This window comes from Strigops habroptila, chromosome 1, assembly GCF_004027225.2.
Source record: "Strigops habroptila isolate Jane chromosome 1, bStrHab1.2.pri, whole genome shotgun sequence".
Classification (NCBI taxonomy): Eukaryota; Metazoa; Chordata; class Aves; order Psittaciformes; family Psittacidae; genus Strigops; species Strigops habroptila.
The window spans coordinates 97,861,386-97,887,886 of NC_044277.2; the positions used below are offsets into that span (position 1 = coordinate 97,861,386).

Consider the following 26,501-nt stretch of genomic DNA (forward strand, 5'->3'; position numbering starts at 1 on the left):
TCAGGACACGTCCCGGAGAAGATGCTATGGAGTGGGAAGGAAGAGGCACAATCCCCCTCAGGGATCACCAGCAGAGACATAAAACACCGTGTGGTCCTTCCCCCCGAGGTGATGGAGGTGCCCCATCTGCAAAGACCCCACCGCAGCTCCAGCTCTGGTATTCACAGCCCAAAAAGCAACTTCATTTTCATTCCAGTGTTCATGGGTGGTTTGGTTTTTGATTATTTTTTCCTTTTTAAAGAGTCTTAGCAGCATGGAACCCCCAAATGAATAACCTGGTAGTTACATGGAAGAAATAGATATATACTGACAAATCACATTTATAGCCAGATACTTTCATTATATATACCTAAAATATACATAGTACCTGAATATATAGACATCCACATATACACCCAAAGTTCAGATCCCGAGTGACGCTGGGAGTCAGGTAGGAACAAGGTGGAGGACTGGATTTGGGGGCTGGGGTGAACATCCAGCTTCTCACGGCTTGGAGCTGGGCAGGGGACAGGTTCCGAGCTCCCCAAAACACTAGGATTGGGCAGGACAAGGGGCGAAAGCCCCCATACCTTTGCTGCTGCCAGTGGGATTAGTGTCAAGTTCTTTCTGCCCGAGCAGGCAGGGGTGGCAGCTGCCTGTCCCTGCCTGCCCACGGCAGTGGAAGAGGTATGGCTTTGCCGAAGGGTGGCACGGGAGGACACGGGCATGGAAGAGAGCCCCGGAGGGATGGCGGTTCACAGTCATGCAAGAGAAGTGCTGAAGAGCTGATGCAGGCAAGGACTTTGCAGGGAGGGAGCTGCCGTGCTGCCTGGATGCTGCTGCTTCGAGCAGGCTGCTGCTTTGGCCCTGCCAGCACTCGGCCTCACGTCTTGTTCCTGGCACAAAACCCACTGTGGGCTTCCAGAGCTGACACATTCAACACTTAACTTTCTTGCCCTTCCTGAAAGATACTGGCCATGCTCTGCTCCAACTGCCTCTGAAACATCAAAAACATCCCAATAATTATAAAGACATCCCTTAAGTTAAACACCACCTTGGCCTGTTTCCTATTTTGAAACCCTACGACTGTTGCTTAGTGTCATTTACATTCAGCCTCCTCCTCCAAAGCTTGCTCAAACAATGCGATGGTTTAACTGACCCGTTTTCCTCATCCTAGTTTCCCCATCATGTGGCTCTTGTGGAGAAGTTTTCCCCACTGAGCTGAAGAAAGCACAGCTCTGCTCCGGGAAGCCAGCGATGTCTTGTGTAAGAAGCACCTTAGAAAAGGCAGAGCGTGGATGCGGTCTGGGAAGCGCTGCCGGTGGGTTTTCTCTGTCTCAATAACCAGATGTATTTTCAAAGTCATTCAAGTGGCCGTTTTTATGTCGCAATTAAGCCTGTCCCCACTCCCTGAGCCTATACCGGCACTTCCCAAAGGTGCAGCCGAAAGCAGAGCGCAGGGCAATGTGGAAAACCAACGGCAAGGAGAGGAAGGATTCGCTTGGCCACAGCTCCGAGCGCAGGCTAACAGGCACAGAGGGAGGCGGGCAGGTCCTTGCTCGCACCAGCATGTAGATGTATTCTGACATGTTTGATCTTTGGGGAGCCTCAGCCCAAAAAGCCAAGGGTGGGGATTGTTTTGTCAAGTGGTTTTTATGTGCGTGTATGTTTGTGAATGACACTTGAGCACCTGGAAACGCACCTCTGCGGGTATCACATCATGAAACGCTCTTTGAACCCCTCTCCGTATTGTCGTTAGGAAGACACCCCCCCCAAAGCCTTTCTTCTCAGATGGTGAGGAGGGGTATGCAGCCCACCCCAACCCCTCCCTCGTGGCACACCATCGGTGCCATGAACGTCCAGCGGTTTGTCTCCGGGTCATACATTTCTACCGAGCTGAGGTTGGACTGTCCATCGTACCCCCCCACTGCATAGAGACGGCCACAGTTTGCCACGAGGGAGACGCGGCTCCTCCGGGTGTTCATGGGGACGATCAGGTACCACTGGTCCGCCATGGAGCTGTAGACTTCGGCGATGCTGAGGAAGCCCGAGCCGTCGTAGCCCCCGCAGACGAACATCTTGCTGCCCAGTGAGGCTGCTCCGTGGCGGCAGCGCTTGTTGAGCATGCTGGCAACCGGGTGCCAGGTGCCCGTGTGGTGGTTGTAGTACTCCACCTGCAGTCACAGAGAGCACACGGTGTGAGAGGACCCTCGCCCGGGACCCACCATGCGGTGTGAGCACAGAGCCTGTGCTTCATCACACAACTGGAAACTGCTAGAGAACATAAGGTCACTCCTTGGTTTCATATATTTAGGTTCTGTATTGTTATTAAGCTTTTCCAACATTCGGGATTCCACACCGCTCCCACTGCCTGCAGCCCAGGAATTCACCAGCGAGTTCATGGGGCACAGACTGTGCCATACATGGGGCACATTCTGTGACATACCACACCTGGTATGTCACAGAAACCACAGCTGTAAAACCAGCTTTGAAGATGCTCCCTCCACCTCTCTCCCCTTTCGTCAGCTTCTGCGTGCTGTTTTAAACAGGGATCTGCGCCCCAGCACCAAAAGGACTGGACGCCCTTCAATTAAAAGTTCAATTGCCATGGGATTGTGTCTCAATATCAATGTATTAATTTCCCTCGTGCACACATCGTGCTGCTGCCCAAGGCAGAACCAGCCAAAGCTCTGTCAGACCCCAAGAGGGGCATGTCCGAGCTGTCCTTAACGACCCTCTAAGTGTCCCCTAACCTTAAGGGAGACCCCCCCGCCTCACCAGGCAAAAGATTTAAGCTTTAACAGTTCGAATTTTCCAGTTTCTCATGTTGGATGACCATCTGACCATTACCCCAGGGAGGTTGTGGATGCTCCATCCCTGGAGCCATTCAAGGCCAGACTGGACAGAGCCTTGGACCACGTGGTTTAGGGCAAGGTGTCCCTGCCCATGGCAGGGGGGTTGGAACTAGATGATCTTAAGGTCCTTTCCAACCCTTACGACTCTATGATTCTATGAAACTTGTTACACAGTTAAGCCTGTGTCCCACACTCTGTGGCAAAGGGTAGGGTCTCTTCCCTTCTGAAAGCAGCAGTATGCTCTGCACTTTCAGAAAAGGCCAGCACCTCATCTCTGTATGTTTGTAGAAGGGTTATCTGGCACCTCAGGAGAGAAAACAACACCATTTTGCATCCCTTGCATTTATAGAGAGGCTGTTAGATGGCTCCCTTCTGTAAGGGCTCCAGCACTGCTCCAAACTTGTCATGTTCAGGAATGAGCTCACACAAGATTTGTAGTTCTTGGCTCTGGGGTACTTCAGGCTGCAGATGACAGCCTGCCCCAATCTGCTGAGCGAGGCAGAAATAATTATTGCTGCTCCCAGCAAACCCCTTATTACAAATTTTCAAGGGCAGTGCATTAGTGACAGACCCAAATTGGATACAGCTCCTGCGCTCTCACTCCTCAGCACATGAACGAGTCTTTTCTGTTCTGCATCAGGTTTGGTTGTAGATATTTTTTTCGAGAACAGAAACACAGAGCAGTGGAAGAGGGCAAGCTGGCCTCTTACCACCAACTCCCCCTGCTGTGAAACTTGTTTCAGAGATAATGATAGAATCTCAGAGTGGTTTGGGTTGGAAGGGACCTTAAAGCTCATCCAGTTCCAACCCCCTGCCACGGGCAGGGACACCTTCCGCTACATCAGGTTGCTCCAAGCCCCGTCCAACCTGGCCTTGAACACTGCCAGGGATGGGGCAGCCGCAGCTTCTCTGGGCAACCTGTGCCAGGGCCTCACCACCCTCACAGGGAAGAACTTCTGCCTCACATCTCAGCTAAATCTCCCCTCTGCCAGTTTAAAGCCATCCCCCCTTGTCCTGTCCCTACCTGCCCTTGTCAAAAGCCCTTCTCCAGCTTTCTTGTCGGCCCCTTTAGGCACTGGAAGCTGCTTTAAGATGTCCCCAGAGCCTTCTCTTCTCCAGGCTGAACAAGCCCAGCTCTCTCAGCCTGTCTCCATAGCAGAGGTGCTCCAGACCTCTCAATAATAATTCAAAGCCATCGAACAGGCACAGAAAACAGAGGTAGAAGCCTGACATCTGGGATAGTTCAAAGCTCAAAGGTACAGGGATGCAATGATAAAATGATTTAAAAGTGAAGGAAGCAGAGAGACAACTAAATGCACTAGCTCGATCCTTTTGGTGCTGGGGAATAAAAGCAGTGCTTTCAGCCCAGCTCCCAGTGGGTCCCTGCCTATCTCACTTCTTCCTGAGCAAGAAGGGCCCAGGAAATGACAGAATTTGGTGGTGCAAACACTCATGGCACTTTACATGCACAGGGAAAGGGCACAGAGGTGTCCCAGCTCCAGCCTGACCTTCTGGCTACCTGCTGGAGATGAATCTCTGCTCAAGGCTTGCAGGAACCTGCAGCACCCTGCAGACTTACGCTGTTGAAGATCTGCAGGCCGTCGTGCCCTCCTGACACGTAGATCCGGCCCTCGAAGACGGTGACTCCAGCGGCACTGCGGTTGGAGCTCATGGGGGTCACTACTGTCCACCTTGCCAGGAGAGAGGAGAGGTTAGCAAGACTCCTGCAGGCATGGCACATGGATTATTTAGGATTTTCTAGGGCTGGGTTCTAGTAACTCTCCTTTCACCACCTATTTTATTTCAACTATGGCTTTTTTTGCTTGCATCCAAGTAAACTCTTGCAAGGAGTCGTGCTGCTCTGCTGTCAAGATATAAAGGCATTGCTCACTGTATTCCTTTTCCAGCTTGGACACCCAGCGGTGCCGTGGCACTACCTGAGCAGCAAACAGATGGATAAGCTGTAGGGCACAAAGAGCTCTTACTTGTTTGTTTCTGGAGAATAGGACTCCACGGAGTTGAGGGATGAGTTTCCATCGTATCCGCCACATACATAGATCTGACCATCCAGCACTACTGTTCCCATTGCGCTGCAATGAAGAGCAGGACATGGTGAGATGGCCGTAGGTGCTGCCTCACAGTCCGTAACACATAAATCAGCACAGCCTGCCTTGCCCCCTGCCTGCTCTCACCTCCTTCACCCCACTCAACCTCCTCCACCTTCTCCCCTGGCTTCACCTCCAAGCTGCTCAACCCCACCTGAGCTCTGAACCTCACAGGTCACAAAAGACACTTGTGGCACAAGCACACCCCATTTTCCTAATGAAAGGAACTAAACCAAAACACAGAGAAAAATTCTGATCCAGATCCTGGGTCAAAATCCCAGCAATTCCATGAAGGACCTCCCCACTGCTGCTGGTTGGAGGTCACACTGGTGAGGGACATTGCTGCACAGCTTCAGGAGATGTGCCAATTGCTCTCAAACATGAAGCTGCTTAAATCAAGGTGCCCGACTCTGTCATTACACCTTGTAAATCACATATTTGGCTTATAAAGGCAAATGGGACACTTCAGACAAACTAAAATCCCATCTTGGAAATGCAGTCATCAAAACTTCCCATAAAAGCTTGGCAACACAATCCTTGGTGATAAACCCCCAGCACTACAGCTGGAGCCGAGCAGTTTGTACAATAACCAACATTTTCCTCTGCACGAGAGCGCCTGATGCTCATTCTGCTCAGCTTCAAGGCAGAACAACCCAATTGTGGAAAAGCAACTGCCTCGCACCGTGGGAAAAGCTCCCGGGAACTTCACTCCTATGGAAAAACTGAGTTGTTCTGCTACAAATCAAAGCCAGGATTTCATGTACTCAGCCGCTTGCGGTGTGCTCTTCCCAAGCGATCACAGACCACAAAACACCAAGCCAGACCAAACCCTTATGGTAAAGAAGTGCTGCAAAGCTTGCAGAAAAGTGAACAATTTAATAACTCTTAGTGACCAGGCGCAAGTGCAAAGAAAACCGCAGCAGAAACCCTGGAAGATGTTTAAACATGAAAGTGGTGGGGAGGACAGGATGACCATGCAACTTAATAGGTGGGTTTTCAAAATGATATAGGGTAGGCTCCCAAACCCAACCACAAAACGGTTGGGAACTGTGCAGCTCTGTCCAGCAAGCACAAACACCTTCTGCTTAGCAGTAAAGTCTTCTCCCTGGATGATTAAAAACACTCCTCTCCTTCCCACCTGTGATTTTCTTATGATTTCTGGTAAGGAAAGAAAATGCAAGCACTGGCCAGAGATGGTAAAATGGGTTTATCTGACTCTGAGCAGCACAAGAGTTTCCCACATGGTGCTCGCCAGTGCTTCACCTTACCATCTAGTATCACAATGTGAAGAAATGAGGCTCTGACACCTCCTTTGGGACTCCAGTTCAAACCCTTACACACCTCACCAGCAGCACCTCATCACTCTTGATTTCACTCCCTGATGCCACCAAGCCCAAGATCTCTGTAGCTTACAGCCCACACTGCTCAGCTGCTTTTTACTTTCTGAGGCGTTAACAGCTTTCCTGGTTAAATCAGTGCTGTGATGCACCAAATAACTCTGTTGAGCTGCTGAAAGTTTTCCCCTCTTACCAGCAAACAGTGCCCAGAATCAGCATGAGTGCACCAAAGGTGGCCAAGCAAATCCCACCTACTTCTATGCAGCTCAACTGCTTTTTTCTTTTGCTCCCTCCCCACACATTTATTCCTCATTCAGAAAAACACCACCACTCAACACCTCCAGCCTTCCCTACAACCTCATTTTCTTTTTTCCTCCTCTCCTCTTGCTGCAAAGGTCCCCTGAGCAAGCTGCATGTACCTTCGCTTGCTGTTCATACTTTCCACTTTGGACCAGGAATCCATCTCTGGGTTGTAAACCTCCACAGTGCTCAGCCTCAGCTGACCGTCGTAGCCGCCAATGGCATAGAGGAGTCCATTCACCACTGCTACCCCGACCCGGCTCCGGGCCGTTGTCATCGGCTGGCACTTCTCCCAGCGGTTGGCAATGGGATCAAAGACTTCCACCACATTCAGCGAGTCACCTGCATAAAAATTTGCTACTCAAATTAAAAGAGGGAGATCTGCTAAAGCACTGTTCTAGCAATCTTGCCTGTAGCAGAGGTGCATGAGGGATAAGCAGTTGCTTATCCCAGTTGCTCTGACCCCAAAGATGCACATGACACTGGGAATCTGCCTGCTCTTCTCTGGAGAAGTGTCTGGGAAACGTCATATGTCCTACTCTGGGCTCTCACACATTCTATTCTAGCCTCCCTGCTCCCACATTAAAGTCAAGTTAGAGGCATATCCCAACCACATTTCTACGCACCTGTGAAGAGAGCCTGCTCTGAAAAATTCACATAAAGTGCACTTTGCAATGCAAAATGACTGCAGAGTGGTTCAAAGCTCGCCTGGGCTCTGTGCGTAACACTTGCCAAGATCTAGGCTGTGGAAGTGGGACCCATTATAACCTCAGAGTGGCAGCAGAGACCTGCAGTGGCACAAAGACGTTCTGAGGGCTGGAGCACCTCTGCTCTGGAGACAGGCTGAGAGAGCTGGGCTTGTTCAGCCCGGAGAAGAAAAGGCTCCAAGGACAGCTTATTGCAGCCCTTCAGTGCCTAAAGGGGCCGACAAGAAAGCTGGAGAGGGGCTTTTGACAAGGGCAGGTAGGGACAGGACAAGAGGGAATGGCTTTAAACTGACAGAGGGGAGATTTAGGTAAGATCTGAGGCAGAAGTTCTTCCCTGTGAGGGTGGTGAGGCCCTGGCACAGGTTGCCCAGAGAAGCTGTGGCTGCCCCATCCCTGGCAGTGTTCAAGGCCAGGTTGGACGGGGCTTGGAGCAACCTGGTCTAGTGGAAGGTGTCCCTGCCACGAACTGAATGAGCTTTAAGGTCCTTTCCAACCCAAACTATTCTGCGATTCTGTGATGATCCCACACCCCAACACCACCATTTAGACACCTCCAAATTCTGCTTGTTGCTATAGGCAAGGACACCACCCTCAAAATGCTGATTCTTTCAGTAAACTTGAGCTAGACAGAACTTCTAGCTGGAAGATGTTAAAGTAGGGGCACAGCCACTTTGAGCATTTCAGTGGAAGGGTCAAAGTGCTGCACAGAAGAGAAACTGCTCAAGGCTTCATGAGAGAAGTTCACAATCCCATCATCCCACCCAGCAAACTAGGCTACTCTCTCCACCGTGGGGAGCAGATATGCAAGGTACCTGCTGAGTTCAGTCCTCCGACAGCATAAATCAGTCCTGCAATGGACGTACAGCACCGAGGACGGGTCTTGAATGCGGGGAGGTGTGGCCGGCGCTCTGGCATGAGGTGATAATCTTTTGCCTCGTCAACTAGATCCCTGAAATCAAAGCCAAATAGTTAAAGAGCTCAGTTGACACGATGAAATCTGTCTTAAGTCAGATGCAGATTTAAGCAACTGCCTTTCCCCCAGCACGGCCAACACTTCTAGAAGGCAATGTTGCCCTGCTGCCAGGTTAAAATTGGGGAGGGTGCTTTGGATTTGTGCTATCTGCGATCTGTCTGGCGAGCCCCTCTGTCCTCAATCTCAATCTCTAAAACTGCTAAATCACATTCCGACACCTCCACCACACTGACAGCCCCATCCCTGTGGTGGTTTTCTAACCCCAAATCCAAGCCTCACCTGCATTTGTGGCAGCAGCGGACCAGGTCATCTTGTTGCACACGGTCAGTGAGAAACTGAGGTCGACAAAGGGGGAGGCGGATTTTGGACAGGAGCTCAGGTAAGAACGACTCTCTCTGGTCTCGGTCATACCGTATCCAAGCTAATGCAGCTTCAAATACCTGCCAGAAGAGAGGCATAGGAAGTTGGAGTTTTGGGATTTGTTTTTATTTTTGCAAGTTCCTGCTGCTGCCAGTTGTCTGATGGAACAGAAACCAGGTATTGACAACGATCTTCTCCTGATCTCAGGTGACATGGTTTCAGTACAGAACACTGATGCTCTGTACAGTGCCAGAAGGACGTGGAGCTGTTGGAGCAAGTCGAGAGGAGGCCACGAAGATGCTCCAAGGGCTGGAGCACCTCTGCTATGAAGACAGGCTGAGAGAGCTGGGCTTGTTCAGCCTGGAGAAGAGACGGCTCCGAGGAGACCTTAGAGCAGCTTCCAGTGCCTAAAGGGGCTGACAAGAAAGCTGTAGAGGGGCTTTTGACAAGGACAGATCAAGGGGGAATGGCTTTAAACTGACAGAAGGGAGACTTAGCTGAGACGTGAGGAAGAAGTTCTTCCCTGTGAGGGTGGTGAGGAGCTGGCACAGGTTGCCCAGAGAAGCTGTGGCTGCCCCATCCCTGGCAGTGTTCAAGGCCAGGCTGGACGGGGCTTGGAGCAACCTGCTCTAGTGGAAGGTGTCCCTGCCCCTGGCAGGGGGTAGGAACTGCATGAGCTTTAAGGTCCCTTCCAACCCAAACCATTCTGTGGTTCTATAGTGCACCAGAGGACCCTCCTGTTGTGTGACACTTGGGTGGCTTGGCCTTGGCATTGCTTTCCCTGCCTCCAACTTAGCCTGCAATAATACTGATCTATTGTCCTGTGGAATGAGATGTTTAGTACGAATGTTTTTAGGGAGATGAGGGAGCTGGGAAGAGAATTTAGTAAAGGAGGTGGGACAGAATGCAAAACCTTGTTTATTTAGTGTCAAAAATCTCCAAACCAGAGAAGAAAAGATAATGGTGCTGCTGCATGAACAAACAGAAGACAGCTTTGAGAGAGGGATCCACCTGTTGACTCTGGATAACTAGACAGCAAACGTCTAGAGCTGAGCTGGTCCCTCTCGGCTCCCTTTGCAGACCCTGGTGGTGCAGACCTCTTTCAATCACTGCTCACTGCCCTGTTTTGGATGACTCCAGACTACAAAGGAGCCTGGTGACTACTTTAATTGGAGACACATGCTCCTTGGCTCACAGGACTCTCACAGTTGAAGCCTGAGCTGGGTTGTCCTTCTACACTCTTGCTCTTACATCCAGGTGACCACATCCAACTGCTGTCACTGTCATCTGAGGCAGAGCTCCCACTGAGCACAGTGTCCCCAGCAGATAAGCTGCACTGCAGTAAAATACTGCCATTTCTGAAGAGCGGGGCTGGCATATGGGGCACAAGGAAGCGTCACCAGCAGGATTCTTTGGACTCCTACCTGCTCCACAAAGGATTCACTTGGGAAAAACAGCAAGAGACCAATCTGTGCTATAATATAGCAACGTGGCTGGAATGTGAAGCAGGTTCCCTTCCCTCCCTATTTCAGACAGCCTGATTAATGAAGCGCTCTCTTACCCTACATGGAGATAGCTGTAGGTCTGCTTTTCATGCGCCACCTCCTTAGTAACCTCCTTGGAAAGAGCAGGACAGATTTCCTGGCTCGATGACAGGCTGTTTCTCCTGCAAACTGTCAGCCCAACACTGATGGATTCTCAAGGCTGCTGAAACACCCTAAAGCTGTTCAGCCCTGCTTTCTGTTTGGGTTTGTATTTATTTTTATGTTTTCTAGAAACAAGCCAGTCTAGAGGAGGCTCTTAAGGGCAAATCCAGTGGAACATTTGTCATGAAATGCTGCAGCACTCACAGCAAATTCTTCACACCTCAAAAGCATTCCTCTGGACTTGAACATGAGCTCTAAGGGCTCCCTGCTGTTGCCAACACTCTCAGGCTCTCTCCCAAGGACCAGCAACTTACTGACAGTAAAGGACATAGCTGAAGGTCCTCAGGACCCAAAAGGTTCCACTGATGAAGAATTAAAACACCTTAAACAATGTTTTGTAAATTTATGGCCCAAGAACCGAGAAACTCTACCAGGCATTTCTCGGAGCAAGGTAACACTGGCAGCACAGACAAGAAGAGGGGCTCAAGGGTGTCATCCTGGCTCTGCCTAGCACCTCTTAGTGTCCCTGCTGTGCCAGGACATCTTCTCAGCTTCATTCAGACCTGGAATAGGGTCATGTCCCATTCCACTTCCAAGCAACCAGAAAGTCTGAAGGGAAAAATCAGCCTTCGCTAAGACCCACACCAGGTACAGACCTGCTCTTCAGACTTTACGTTGAGCTCATCCCTAGAAACAAGCTCCAGGACGTCTTCAAAAGGCAGTGCCAGGAACTCTTCAGACATGGATACCTCCACAAAGTGCTGATGAATGAAGCTGTTGGCAGCGTCGTAGAGCACCGCACACATCATTGTCTCTGCAAACTGCCGCACTCCCAGACAATTCTTAGGGTGAAGCCTGGGAAAGGGGGGAAGAGGAGAGCAAAAGTAACATCACTTTAAGGGAAGGATAGAAGGAATTACAAACAGGTTCAGTGAAGCAATGCAAGCAGAGGATACACGATGCAGTGGAAGCCACAGCTGTGTACTCTTCAGTGATGGCAAGCTCAAGCTCGCTGATGAAGGAGGGGACCTTAAAGCTCATCCAGTTCCAACCCCCTGCCACAGGCAGGGACACCTTGCACTAGAGCAGGTTGCTCCAAGCCCTTGTGTCCAACCTGGCCTTGAACACTGCCAGGGATGGGGCAGCCACAGCTTCTCTGGGCAACCTGTGCCAGGGCCTCACCACCCTCACAGTAACATCTTTTCTCATCTTACATCTTTTCTAAGTACTACAGAACAGCATCTGTTACAGCTTCATAAAGCCAATTCCTCTTGCTTTGAGCAACCTGGACTAGTGGAAGGTGTCCCTGCTTGCGGCAGGGGGTTGGAACTAGATGAGCTTTAATGTCCCTTCCAACCCAAACCAGCCGAGCATTCTGTGACCTTCAGGGCTCACGCAGGGGTTGGTTACGTCACTGTGGACTTGTCTACGCACAGGTGCCTAAAAACATCCCACGTCTTAATTCCCTTTTAGAATGAGAGCTCAGTGTGCACATTCCAGCTTTTCAGGAACAGTCAGAGTCTACTAATTTTCTTGTCATTAACCAAAGTGACAGCTACTCACTCGCATTTAGGACTTAACTTAGGACACCCAGTTGCTCCTGGTAGATTTGGGAGAACTGTGGCAGCTAAATCTGAGAAACCAAATTACCTTGCTTAAGCTACATATAGATGGAACCACCTAGTTGGGACTCAAAACTGTCATATCCAGTATCTCATATAAAATGTTTTTTGCAAGAAAAATGAATACTCTGTAGTCTTATATAACTTAATTTTAAACCAATTGCAGAAATTCAGGATGCACAGGGGGACTGAAAATTGACACATCTTAAACATGGAGGAAAAATCTGTTTTCTCCCCATCCTGTGGCTTTAAGATACCTCTATTTGGAAGCAAAGAAAAATAACTGGCTGAGATGTTCCATTTATTTGGTGGGTATGTTTAATATCACGCCACGGAACACACTGAACAGCTGCAGAGAAATCGGGCTGAGCAAACTAAACACGTAAGACTCCCTGGCACGACCTGAAAACGCGTGTGGTACGTTTCCAAAGAATAGTCCAGCTTTTCGTTTTCCAGATCCTGCTGCTGGAACAGTCTGGCAGCCAAACGCCAGCAAGGGAACTGAAAAAAACCTGGGACCAATTTAAGGTTCTGCCACAGCTTCCTGTCCAGCTCCTTGGCTGGGTCTCTTTGTTCCTCCCCTCTTACACATGCAGCTGCAGAGAGGGTAATTACTGCGATGGTGGGTTCATTAGCAGTAGAGGTAGTCACGCAGCACTGTGATGGGTAACCAGCTAGTTAACTCTTAAAAAAGGGAAATACTCACTTTTGCTCTAGGTATTAATTCCTATGGCTGGCCAAGGCCCTAGGTCGTGCCCCAGTGGTAGCATCTCATAAGCCAGATAAGTTATTTTATAGGCAATGAGAATGACAAGTCTTGGGAGACGCAGAGCTCCTTATCACCCGGGAGGAGACATCCCGCCCCTCCCAAGCCAGACACAGATGACTAAAACCTTGCTGCTGTTGGGGAGCAGCAAGCACGGCCAAAGGACAACTCCTTACCTCTCTCTGAGGAAAGTGCAACAGGCATCTTTGATGTTCTGCAGCTGAAGGAAACTTGCCCCCATCAGCAGAGACTGCACGTTCTGCTGATCTATGGCCAGGTGACCATTGTAGGCAAAATTGATCAGAGCCTCAAGTGCACTAAAAAAGTGGGGAGAAAGGGCAGAAAATGCATTGAATTCAAACCAGCACAGTACCCCGCTAAGAGAAAACCATTTTCTAGCACCATTCACACAGAGGGTAGGCTTTCAAGCCTTGCACACACAACACTGAGGCCACAGAGCACTCATGATGCCCGTGGAGATCCTCATGTGTCTTGGGATGTTACCTGGGATCCATGCCCTGCATGACAATCTCATCCTGCTTGCACTCCATCATGTCATTGGTGAACATGGCATGGAAGTATGGGATAGAAGCTGCTAGCACAATCCGGTGAGCACTGAATTTATGGTCCCCTACCTAAAAAAAGAGAGAAAAGGGGAAGGAGGGAAGATCAGCACCATTGATTCCAACTGCATGGTCCAGATAACTCAGTGTAGCACAGCTCCGCCAGCCCAGCAGTAACTGTGGGATGAAAATTGAGCAATTTACATTTGCAAACAGGACTGCAGACTGTCTTTTAAATTCAAACTTTGGAAACCAGTTTTCCAGCCCTGTAAGCAGCCATGAGTGGTCAACTGGGCAAAGACAGAGCGGGTCATCTTCAGATTGCTAACAGAGCATGGCCAGGTCCCCAGAAACACGTGTTTACACAGATCAATTTGGTATTCAACTGCACACATGGATTTCAAACCCAGATCTGCGTCAAGCAACTGGGGGGAGCAGGAAATCCCAAGCACAAACACAGGCTGGAGGAGACTGGATTGAGAGCAGCCCTGAGGAGAAGGACTTGGGGGAGTTGGGTGACGAGAAGCTCCCCATGACCCGGCTGCAGTGTGCGCTTGAGCCCAGAAACCAACCGTGTCCTGGGCTGCATCACCAGCAGCGTGACCAGCCGGTCAAGGGTGGGGAATTCTCCCCCTCTGCTCCGCTCTGGTGAGACCCCCCCTGCAGTCCCAACACACGAGGGACATGTTGTCTAGAGGAGGCCACGGAGATGCTAAGAGGGCTGAAGCACCTCTGCTATGGAGACAAGCTGAGAGGGGTTTGGAACTGGATGAGCTTTACAGTCTCTTCCAACCCAAAACATTCTATGCTTCTATAAAATACACCCCCAGAGCCCTGCTTCAGGTAACACCTTCTCCTACCAGCTGGCAATCACAGATCCCACATCACCCATCTGATCCCAGGACACCCTGAGCGCAGCCGTGCAGGCTCAGCGCAAGCCCCGCATTGCGATTACTCTGCAGAACCAAAAGCTGGGTGATGCAGCTGCCCGTTTCCTCTTCCTTAGCTCTTCCTCTGAGCCGATGACTGACTTACAGGTTAAATCCCATGCACTTTTCTTCTTGTACCTCAGCTTATGCTCACAGCCAGTCACCTTCACTATAACCCAGAGGCTCACGGGCTCATCTTCTTTCAATCTCCACAGGTTCACTTTCACCAGCTCTGCTATACCTGCGTGCATTTACATCCTCCCTAATCCATACAGAGTGAGGCTTGCAAGGGAGAATTGCACCTCCAATTCCACTTCTCACTCCTCCCGTCCCCCACATGAAGACAGGCTGAGAAAATTGGGGCTGTTCAGCATGGAAAATAGAAGCTGCGTGGAGACCTCACAGCAGCCTTTTGGTATCTGAAGGGGGCCTACAAGGATGCTGGAGAGGGACTCTTCATCAGGGATTGTAGTGATAGGACAAGGGGTAACAGGGTTAAACTTAAACAGGATAAGTTCAGGTTAGATATAAGGAAGCAGTTCTTTACTGTGAGGGTGGTGAGGCACTGGAACAGGTTGCCTAAAGAGGTGGCAAATGCTCCATCCCTGGTGGTGTTCAAGGCCAGGTTGGACAGAGCCTTGGGTGACATGGTCTAGTGTGAGGCATCCCTGCCCATGGCAGGGGTTGGAACTAGATGGTGTTAAGGTCCTTTCCAACCCAAACTATTCTATGATTCCTGCAGATGCTATATGATACTTTGTCCTCTTCTGAATTACACAGCTCTTTGATTACTTCTCTCTGATGGTTCTGAGCTTTTAGCTCCCTTAATTTCCAGGCTAACCTGACTCATACCAGTCTCTACCCATCCAAGCTTCTGCAGAACTGCCTTTTTTCCCCACTTCAGCAAGATTTTCCCATTTGAGCTTTGTTTTGCTGGGACAAGCTGGAAGAGCAAGTCCTTTGCTCTTCAGGCCATCCAAGAAGCCTTTCTCTTCTCCTTCTTACTTCTCTACAAAAAGCTTCATCACTCTTTCATGTCTAGGCAGCTTGTTAACAAAAATGTTGCTTGCATTCAGGTTTTCACTGTTCCCAACAGCACCTTGCCTCTCTCTCTAGGCCCAGAACTCTCACACCCAGCAAATACAACTTCCCAGGAGTTCAGAAAGCAGAATTCCTGAGACATGGAAAATAAAAGAGGAATTGGGCACTACACAAGATGCATAAGCAAGCAGGGCATTTTTTTTTTCCTTAGACAAAAGCATATTCAAGTGCCACAAATGCTGTTACAAGATATTTCTTTAAAACCAGCCTGACCACCCAGCTGCTCGCTGTGCGTGCCTGCCTGCACGATGGCCACAACTTGAAAACATTTGGAATGTGGTCAGCTTGTGGTACTGTGCGCCTGGGGTGCAGGGGCAAGTCTGTTCTGCCTGAGCTTCCCAGTTTTAAATAGTGCTGCAAGCATCCAGTCAAACTGCTTCCAAGACCTGCTCCAGCCTGGTAGTGGCAGGTCCACTTTTGGAGAGCCGTGTGTCAGTCCTGATGAGCTCAGGTGTGCTTGAATCCATGCTGTCCACTGTGTCTGGATTACCCTGCACTAAACCCTGCTGTCCTGGATTTTGCAGAGTTCTCAATGCACAGGGCAAAAGCAGCAAGTGAAATGGTACGGACTGTTACAGCTCAAGGGAAAGAACCCTCTCATGTACACTTGTATGGTGACTTGGGCCCTGGCACAGGTTGCCCAGAGAAGCTGCGGCTGCCCCATCCCTGGCAGTGTTCAAGGCCAGGTTGGACGGGGCTTGGAGCAACCTGCTCTAGTGGAAGGTGTCCCTGCCCATGGCAGAGGATTGGAACTGGATGAGCTTTAAGGTCCCTTCCAACCCAAACCAGTCTGGGATTCTACTGAGTTGTGAGCTCAGGATGGGTAAAAAGCAGCATCAATCCCTTCCAGTAACTCAAAACTACGTGTAAAACACCACAGCGGCTCCATGACTCAAGTGCTGTGCCACAAATACCAGCAAACATGCTGCTGCTGTTCTCTTCTCTGCTAACTCAGTCATTAACTTACCTCCATCCCCTGCCCTCCTGTGCTAGTGTTGAGCAGCAGACAGCCGAGCAGAAGCCAGACTGTGATAGGGATAGATGCAGGAATAAGAGTGCTTGCTTGGCAGATGAAGGCTAAGATGATATTCCATGGGCGAGAATGAAGAAGCAGAAGAGAATAAGGTAATGAAAGCACGAGGATAGATATTTATAGTAGTGAGCTGGGAAGTACAAGCATGGGAATTAAGACAGTAGCTCTACCACTGCTACAGCAGCAAGAGCTGGAACCTGGTCCAGGCATAGCCCATACTCCCTCAACATGCAAAATCATCGGTAAATTCCTTGTGTGCATGCAGCGGGATAGGGAATCTCTGGCAAAAAGAGTCAGGACTGGTAAGATTTGCAAAGGAGCCCATGATCAAAGAGAGGATGGAGCTCAAGGCCACAAGCCCCAGCCGTGTTTAAGTAACGAATGTTTGCAGAGCAGGGCTCCCCACCCTGGCTTTACACAGCCTCTTGTAAGTGAGTGCAAACTCTGGCCTAGCCTCTCTACCACGAGGTTCAAAAATACTTCTAAATACACGGAGTTTAATGAGAAAAGCCCACAAGAGGAAGGAAGCGATTCAAGAACCCATGCACCCCTGAAAGCTGACAAAACCTCACTGTGTCCACAGTGGTGGGGTTTTCATTTCCTTACTGCACACAGCTAACTGCCAAATTAAGCACACGTGCACACGAACAGCTTCACTTCTGTTTGTCTCTCCATGTGAGTGACTGACGAAGGTGCTGCTCATGAGAGAACCTCAAGAGGTACAGGATTCAGATAGGTAAGTGAGGAGACCTGGGTGCTGCAGCTCTTTGTTTGGGACCTCTTGCTGAGGAAAAGTTTATGTACGACCAGTCACGACCTGGTTGACCACAATGGGTAACTCACTGCTCAGCCTGTCCACGTTCCAGCCCCAGGGCTCAGAAATGCCAGACCTGCTCGGCAAGCTCTGGTGCTTCTCGGCCTGTTCCTACCCAGTGGATAAAGCCACTTCACCAGCCCCATCCACTCCAGGAGCCATGCCCACAGCAGCTGTTCTTGGCCCAGCTCATCAACGGGAGGTATAAACACCAGCAAAGCTAAAGACATGGGTCTCATGCAGTGTGTGCTTGCAGCCCAGAAAGCCAACTGTGTCCTGGGCTGCATCGAAAGGAGCATGGCTCCTCAAAAACAGATCCGTGTGTTGGACAGCCATCTCGGCCATGCGCTGGATTTCCCATCTGCTGTGCCCTGGGATATCCCACTCCTTGAACATCTCACCAGCACTGCTCCTGCTTTTCTCTCCACCAAACACAAGGTCAATCAGTGCTTCCCATGATGGGATATATTAACCATAGAATCACAAAATGGCTTGGATTGGAAGGGATCTTAAAGATCATCCAGTTTCACCTTATGGCGTCATTATCTATAATACACCTTGTTATTGCAAAAGCAATAATTTATAGTCATTCAGCGAGATTCCCGACGGGTTAATGAGAGCTGTATCATCACAGGGATGAAATACTTTGTGTCTGGGCAGTAGCACCACCCTTCCGGCTCCAAGCTGCTCAGCAGCTCAACAGGACAGGACTGTTTCCGCAGTAGGGTTCTCGCCCTTCATCAAGGAAAAGGTTTCACCTTGGGGAACACCCCATTTAACAGATTAACTGCACTGAGGCTGACCCTGCACAGGCAAGGCAGGGTTTGAACCAGTTCTGGTTACCGACAGGGCTCAACTTCCTGCCCCAGCTTGGTCCCCATCAACATGTGGGGTGCAGCTGGACAACACAGATGAAGCCATGTAGTTCACAACTGCTTCCCTTGTGCTAGTGCTCGCCTGACCTCGCTGTTCAGGGAAATAAAAGTGAAATAAGCTGTGCAAAAAAGGGAATAATTTTCTGCTGTCACAGCAGGGGAAAGGGGAGGACTGGAACTGGCCCCTATCAGCAACGAGATCCACAGAGCTGCATCAGCGAAGAGCTCATCCACACTGTGATTGCTACCAACTGAATGGAAACTATTTCCTGGTACCGGACAAGATAAAACCCGTGTTTCCTTTTGCTTTTTTAAACTTGCTCGTGTAATGAAAGAGGGGCCTCAGGGAGATTTATAAATTGAGATTTCTGGTCTAGAAGCTACTATTATGTTCATACCAGCAGCACTTAATGGCAAGTCCCGAAGGAACAACTAATTTCTTGCTGCAGGTGAAGGACAATACCTGTTTTTCCTGCAGAAGATGAAAAATACTTCTGAGGACAAGCACACAGCCCATGTGACCTAAATTCATCATTGCGTCTTCTGTTTCAAGAAGTGCTCCCTGTCTCCAGAGTCCTGTGTCATTATGGGATACATGTCTAAACCAAAGCCTCAGTTGCGGATTTCAGCTTTCAGCTGAAGGTGGAAGCTCTTGTTTGCAGGAATAGATTGTTTCAAAGCATTACCTGCAATGTTAGAGACATCAGTTATTCCTGTCAAGTTAAACATAAATCAGTGCATTTCATAAAATCCTGGTGTGGTTTTGGATTGAAGAGACCTTAAAGCTCATCCAGTTCCAACCCCCTGCCACGGGCAGGGACACCTTCCACTAGAGCAGGTTGCTCCAAGCCCCGTCCAACCTGGCCTTGAACACTGCCAGGGATGGGGCAGCCACAGCTTCTCTGGGCAACCTGTGCCAGGGCCTCACCACCCTCACAGGGAAGAACTTCTTCCTCACATCTCATCTAAATCTCCCCTCTGTCAGTTTAAATCTTTCACTGGAAAGATTTGGTTTTTGCTTTTTGAGCCTGGAGTTCAGGACTGTCTCCAGGCACAAATGAAATCACCACAAACTTAATAAATAATATCCACATCCCTAAGACAGAACTAGCTATTTATATAAGCACTAAAAAGAGAAATACCCCAGGAACTCCACATCAACAAGTTCACTGGAAAGAGGCTTGAGGGCAAGTCCTTTGGGCAGGACTGTCATCCCTTTCATAGTCTGAGCAAAACACTTTACTTTTCAGAAGATTTCCACCTTTATGCAAGGACGTCAGGTTGGACGGGGCTTGGAGCAACCTGGTCTAGTGGAAGGTGTCCCTGTCTGTGGTAGGGGGATTGGAATTGAATGATCTTAAAGGTCCCTTCCAACCCAAACCATTCTAGGGTTCTAAGATAGAATCACAGAATCAACTAGATTGGAAAAGACCTTTAAGATCATCAAGTCTGACCGTTATGATTTTATGATGTGCTATTTTGCATCATAAAACGAAAGGCACCTAAAATATGTAATTTTAGGTGCCTTTCAAGGCAAAAGATACTGTTTACCAGAAATGAGAACAGAACCATTGCTAGCAAAGCATCCTTTCTGACCACAAATACCACAGAATTCCCTTTCAACATGTTCTCTAACCAGTAATAAGAGGCATGCTCTCCCTTACACTCCCACATCCACAAAATGCTAACAACTTCCAGGGAACAATGAAGCTTTCTCCAGAGAAAAATGGTGTAGGTGGAATAAAGGCATCTATTGTTTTCATGACATCATTACCCTGCATAGCTGAGAAGTCTCTTGAGTTTTCTGCTGCAAAGATCTTCTCGAAACACCCCCATCATTCCTGACGTGACATTGGCAATCAATCAAAGAGAGGACACAGCAGAAATTAAGGTAGCACCTAAGTCATTGTAGCAAACTGTTGTTAGGCAGAAGATAATGGAACAGTAAAATTCAAGAGATCTTGTAACAAAATTCAGGCACTGAAATAAATACCCTTCCTCCCCAGCCACCCAAAGAGCAGCTGGACAAAACACGAAAGAGTTTAGGTCAAACTCAGCTCATGCAAGACCAAGAGATCGATGCCATTAAGCCAGACATCCTCTGGTCTAGACTCTATTTCCCACGGGGACTGGGGAAAGGAAGCATCCTGAGGGGATCACCTCCGGCCCTGCCTGCCTGCTCCTGAGGGACCAGCAAAACCAAAGCTGAAGTTAACTCAACAGTTGAGGGCCCCTGCAGCCACAGGCTCCCTGCCACCTTCCCCCAGCCTCTTCACAACAGTAACCCCAAATCTTTCCTATATTCCAACAACCCCTACGGCAACATGGGGAATGCTCAGCCTCTGCTCTTAACTCATCCCACAGCCTCCTGCTCCTAGCTGGGCAAGAAGTACCTGCCAGACACCAGGTTAAATGCCCTGAAAGCGCAGGACAACTCCTGCTTCAAGGAAAGCAAACAAAACTCATGCAGGTGGGTTTAGAAATCAGACATGAAAGTCTTTCTTCCATGCTCAGAGAAACAGAGTAAAAAGCTTAGTGCAGAAATGTGTGGTTTCTGCTAACGCTTCAGGTTTAGTGTCTTTGCAGAGCACTAAAAATACTCGTCTTTTACATAAGGGGAGAAGCACTGATGCTAACTGAGACCTCAGGTGAGAAAACAAGCCCAGTCGTAATCCAAAGCAGCTTGTTACTGCTGTACGACTTAAATTGAATGTAAGATTTAAATAAGTGTGCCTAACAGATTATCTGGGGTTTTAAATCCACCAGCTCCTCAAATTTAAAAAAAATATTCTCTTTCCTCCTCAAATAAAAAGATATTCTCTCCTACCAAGCTCATTTCCCTCAAGGATCTCTTACAAACAGGCTCAAACATCCGCAGAGCAGCCAGGCACAGGGTTTTTAAGGACCCTGCTGAAATTACTCACGCAGCCTAAGCTGCCTGGAATTCCACTTATCTGCCACTGCGGGACAAAGGGAGGCTCCTCCACCTCTGAGTCTGCTTGGCAGCAGCAGCTCTCTTGGGTGCATCTGCTGGAGTTTGGAGGGTTTCAAGTGAACAGTCTGCTTTGGGAAAAACTGTGATTAGAAGGGGAGAAAAGGCAACAGGACTATGGCCTGTCAGTCCCATTTGGATTGGATTGCATGTGAAACAAATACTATAACCTCTCTGTAGCCTGGGAATATTTTAACTTGCCAGGGTTGTATTATTTTTGAAGACACTTTTCTAATGACTCTTGGAGTTAGTCATGGAAATACAGCATTCAAGCGATCCAAAACAAAATGAAGAGCAGCAACAAGAAGAGGAGCTCCCGTTCACTTCACTCTTTGAGGATTCAGAAAGGCACAAACCTGCTCTCGTTTGACAGAGGTTTAGCCAAGACAACTGGAGGTGCCAGCCTGACACCCAGTTCTCTGGCTCTGATCGGAGCACGCAGGAGCTATAAAGATATTTGCTCTCCCTAAATTTGTCAATGAAGAAATAGGACAAGTACTGCTTCCCTGTTTTATGAAGTGGTGCAGTCCACAGGCTTCCAGCAAGCTGCTGATGTGTCCCCAGAGAGCACTTGTACCTTGGCCTAAAGAAGCAATGCAAACTCCAGAAAACAAAGCTGCCCAAGCAGCTTTCATCTTGAGAGGATATTTGTCTTCAAAAAACAATGCTCAGGAAGAAGACAAATACCAAGTAGCTGCTTTTCTGCAATTAAAAAGCAGACTAGGATCTCCACATCAGGGACTAACACCCCCAAATACCTGTGCTCATCACTGAACTGAAATTCTTTGCCCTTTTGCAGCATTTATTTGTGAGCTCTAAAATCCTTTGAGAACACACGCACAGAAAAAAAGACTGCAAATCCACTGCAAAATAAGCAGGAAAGGTTCTGCTGTGCTATTGTGCATAGGAAAGCAAAGCAATAATGGCCCAAACCTTTAATGCAGAGCTTTTTTATCCAGTGAGCTTAGCAAGAAGCTAATTATTTTCTACCAATATGGTAAAATCAACAGCAGTGGGGATAGTAGAAATAAGTAAAGGCTCCTAGGCCTTGTTTCAGCAGAAAGCAACGCTAAGGGTGAAATGCTCTTGGGAAGAGCGAGCTCCGGGGAGAAGCACAGCAGTGACTGGACAGGAGCACGACAGCCAGAGAACAACCCAAAAGTCTCCTCACATGAAGACAGCTTGAAAGAAAATGCTTTATATCCAGCTTATGGGGGAAACCAGGTGGATGCAGAAATCAAACCTCACTAATTTCATCCAAAAAAACCAGCTGTCAGTAACTGCAGTAACATCTGGCCCATAGTAGGTGGCACCCAGAGATCTCACTACAGCAGGTTAAATTTGAACCCATCCCTAGCATGTATATAGACTTTGCCCCTCACAGCCTATTTCAAGCCTGAGAGATATGGCTAATTCAAACTTCAGTCCATCACTGGAAACCCCAGTTTGGCCCCAGATGTAGGGTATGGAAAGGTGCATGGGAAATGGTTGCTTCTGTGCTGGTTTGGCGGGATGTCCTGATTTCATAGAATCCCAGAATGGTTTGGGTTGGAAGGGACCTTAAAGCTCATCCAGTTCCAATCCCCTGCCACAGGCAGGGACACCTTCCACTAGACCAGGTTGCTCCAAGCCCCTGTGTCCAACCTGGCCTTGAACACTGCCAGGGATGGGGCAGCCACAGCTTCTCTGGGCAACCTGTGCCACGGCCTCAGCACCCTCACAGGGAAGAACTTCTGCCTCAGATCTCATCTAAATCTCCCCTCTGCCAGTTTAAAGCCATTCCCCCTTGTCCTGTCCCTACATGTCCTTTTTTTACCAGACAAGACCACACCAACACACAATCTAGCGATCCTTAAAGAAAGCAGTAGTAGAAATTTGGCTTTAGTAAGCAAAAATCCTACTGTCACCACAGAAAAATGAACTAACCACAGAATAAGGTGTGCCTCCTTGCTTCCCTCCTGCCTCCATTTTCTTCACATGTTTCTATCAAACCAACCTCAAATTAGTGTTTAAGTAAACATTTTAGAGAGCCAACGAAGGAAGATTGAAAGGACAGATGTCTGCGATGGAACATCTTCAAAAGCTCTGACCCATAGATATTTAAGAGACAGGAATAGAAAAGGACTTTTAAAATCTCTAGGCTCGACCATGAATGCACAAAAGGAGCTTTGCCTCTTGATGAACACATCCTAAGCCGCTGGAAAGATGCACACCTCGCTTACTGCCCTGTGAAATCTTCATTTTCACATGGGCAATCACGAGAAGCAGCAACAGATTTCCCCTAAGCTGAGTTTGGATAATCAGACCTCCAAGGGAGCCAGTCAAGTCAGCACTTCTGGCTTTTAATCGCATCTAAACCCAGCTGCCGTACGCTGCTTAGGCAGCACAGTCTCCTGCAGAGCAGCGAGAACTGCAGGAAGGAGGTTTCTGAGGAAGGAGGACAAATTCTACCCCTCCTGCTTACTGAATGAATGCTCGCCTGGCTTCATGAGGGGAATAACTGAAACAAACGAATGAGAGTACTGACACTTCATAACAATTTGAGGCCTGTTTGTACATTTCTGTGGGCTGGGAGAATCATTTACAGCCACTGACCCCAATGGTGATATTGGTACAGAGGCTGCTAAAAACCTGAACTGTGCTGCAACACGGCTGCTTGCTCCCATTTCAGCTGCCGGCTGCATCAGAGGGAATCCAGCTTCTGGCCCAAAGCAGTGTTTGGCAGCTTTTTTCCTGACATGACCTAAAGTCACATCAGAAGGCATTCTGATGTGACTAGGAATCCTAGTACTTTCAGGCACGTTAAGCCTAAAAGTTCCAGGATTAAAAAAAGAAAAGAGAGCAACAGACTCACTTCAGTGGTGCAAGACGCATCAAGGACCCACCAGGGTTTCCTTCAGGTGTGGCCTTTAAATGCTTCTCAGTGCTTTTCGTACCTTAATTTTGGACAAGAAGCATTGGAAAGACATCCCTGCACAACAACTCATGTGGCAAATTCCTTCTACGTTGTGCTGGATTTACAGCCTCACCAATGCAGGTCAGGGATGAGCACGCTTTGCGTCAGCTGCGCTCGAGGTGGTTCACTGATTCAAAGCCACCTCCAAAGCCGAGCTAAGAAAATTTACTTCTTAACCAGTCAGCAGCTAGAGAAGACACCATGTACTGAACAAGGAGGGAAGGCTTGGCTCGGATTCAGTGGGCTGCATTAATTCTATTGCCATGGGACGCACAGGCATGAAGCGGCAAAGAAGTGGGATATTTTGACAGGATGACTCAATACAACATCAGGAATCGAACAAACGATCCTGAGGCTGCATGTGCACAAAGGAAAGCAGGACTGTTTGGACCAACAGGGAAACATACTGTCAGTCCTCTGCCAAACGTACCAGTCATTGCCAGGGTCTCTCTTCAGTACAATAAAGAATTAAGTAGGTAGTGGAGAAAGTTAAGACTCATTTTAAGAATGACAGAGACATCCTTCTTAATATATTTTAAGCCTTTGTAGGATGAAATGCTCCGCACCCTTCCCAGATAGCAACAGGCCCTGACACAGTATGTAATAAAAGGAAAAAAAAGAAAGCAGTGCCGATACAGTGCCCTCACCCAGAAAGCGGCCCAGCACCATCAGCAGATTCGGTCTGACCGCTGCACTGGAGAGCTCCTGCTGCTCTCAGGACTTCAAAACTTTTCCCACTCTGCCCCACAAGATATACAAACAGAGATGAGTAGGATTTAAAAAGTACTTGGCTGTGGTAAATCTACAGAAATGGAAACCTATTCAGAAGAGTTTTGTGAACAACGGTCAGGTAGATTTAGATCAAACATTAGGAAGAAGTTCTTCCCTGTGAGGGTGGTGAGGCCCTGGCACAGGTTGCCCAGAGAAGCTGTGGCTGCCCCATCCCTGGCAGTGTTCAAGGCCAGGCTGGACGGGGCTTGGAGCAACCTGCTCTAGTGGAAGGTGTCCCTGCCCATGGCAGGGAGTTGGAGCTGGGTGAGCTTTAAGGTCCCTTCCAACCAAACCATTCCATGATTCTATGAAATACCACATCTTGGATGGTACAACCCCTGCCAAGGACGATGGGCGCACAGCCGTGCTCTTCACAATGAGCATTTCAGGCTGTGAAGTGCTCCCTCCTTCCAGGGGGGGCTATCGCTGACCTACGGGGATGAAGTACCCCCACACAGCCCAGGGATGTGCCCCAATCCTGCATCCTGCAGCCTCCAAGACAGGCACAACCCCCACCAGCTCCTTCTTCAGCAGCGGGAGGTAGGTGAAATGTTTCAGCATGAGTAGGCTGGGAAACACCTTCACGTTTAATTAAACTTCAGAGTTAATTCTGGAATGACTCAACCAATCCAAGGAGCTGCAGTCACACCCACCCCACAACAAACTCCTCCTGGTCTGAAGGACTCCGGCATCTCCTGCTTGACACTGGCCACTCTCAAAGCCCTTTCAGTCCACCCTCACAGAGCCAGAAACACAACCCTGAGGATTTATCTATTGTTACAGATAATTTCTTTGATGCAGGAAAGCAGGTGTTCATAAAAGATAAAGGTTTCCTGGGTAAAAGGACTCTTCTCCCAAGGTTTGGAGCAGAGGTTTGTCCATAAACCTGCACCAACCCATCGTGTGACCTCCCAAACCACTCCTCAGCACCAGTATCACCACCAAAACGTAGCGGAGGTGCTGGGGTGCCGTTTCCTCCCCAGACAAGACACTTTATTGACTCACTCTGCCTGGCTGCAGGCAAACTCCGCGGTGGTCCCAAGGGAGACAGAGGCTCCATCTCCCACCCTGCACACAGGGTGAGGAGCAGCGTCAGGGACAGGGTGTCACCAGCACCCCCCTGCACCCCCCGGGCTGGAGCTGCTCAGCACACCCCTCACCCACACGGGGCCCTCAAGGAGCTCCCCCCCAGGGCTGGGGAGTCCAGGCACCCCCGGAGTGGCTGGGGTGGCTCAGCGCCCCTCTTCCCTCCCCCATCAGAGGCACCCGAGGGAGCCCCAACTCTCGCCTTCTCCGCAGCGAAGGGTCCCCCAGCCCTCCCTCAGGGACCCCGCAGCTCCCGAGGTCCCCCCGCGCCCCGCCGCACCTTGAGGGTCACGTCGCAGAGCTTGCCCTGCCGCCGGATCTCGCCCATCACGCCATAACCGCGGCTGGGCAAATCGCCCACCGAGAAGTGCACCAGGTCCTCGGGGTCCAGCTCCGGCTCAGCCGCCGCCGCCGCCGCCGCCGCCGCCGTCTCCAGCATCTTCCCGGCCGCCGCCACCACTCCCCGCCTCGCTTCGCCTCCCCCGCGCCTTGTCCACGCCCGGCCGCCGTAGCGCGGCCGCCACCCGCCTACTTCCTTCACAGGGCACCTCCGGCAGCGGGCGGAAGAGGTGGCTGCCATGGCAACGGCGTACACAGCCCCGGCACCGCCGCGGCCGCCCCCCGCCCGGGCCCGGCGCAGGTAGGTGCGGGGGGCTGCCTCGGAGCCGGGCCCGCCGCGGGGCCCCGCCCGCCTCCCCCGGCGGTGCCCTACACACAGCCCGCGTCAGCCC

The 26,501-nt window shown here is 49.7% G+C and overlaps 2 protein-coding genes across 5 annotated transcripts in view; one reads left to right on the forward strand and one right to left on the reverse strand.

Moving 5' to 3' along the window:
• Positions 1-198: 198 nt before the first annotated feature.
• Positions 199-26,343, reverse strand: KLHL18 (kelch like family member 18). Of its 2 annotated transcripts, none has more exons than XM_030493590.1 (10): positions 26,051-26,343; positions 13,155-13,285; positions 12,827-12,967; positions 10,919-11,117; positions 8,536-8,696; positions 8,096-8,232; positions 6,696-6,918; positions 4,820-4,924; positions 4,414-4,525; positions 199-2,153 (listed from the first exon to the last, which is right to left on the reverse strand). In XM_030493590.1, exons 1-10 carry the CDS (start codon positions 26,207-26,209, stop codon positions 1,767-1,769), a joined length of 1,755 nt encoding a protein of 584 aa, XP_030349450.1. In that variant the 5' UTR covers positions 26,210-26,343; the 3' UTR covers positions 199-1,766. The 2 variants fall into 2 exon arrangements, with proteins under 2 accessions (XP_030349450.1, XP_030349441.1); XM_030493581.1 differs by having other exon boundaries at positions 6,696-6,933.
• Positions 26,325-26,501, forward strand: part of KIF9 (kinesin family member 9) — a 31,748-nt gene continuing 31,571 nt past the window's right edge. For all 3 annotated transcript variants that reach the window (XM_030493552.1, XM_030493560.1, XM_032920117.1), the window contains exon 1: positions 26,325-26,410. The gene's annotated coding sequence lies outside the window, so the exon portion shown is untranslated. The remainder of the gene's footprint in view (positions 26,411-26,501) is intronic.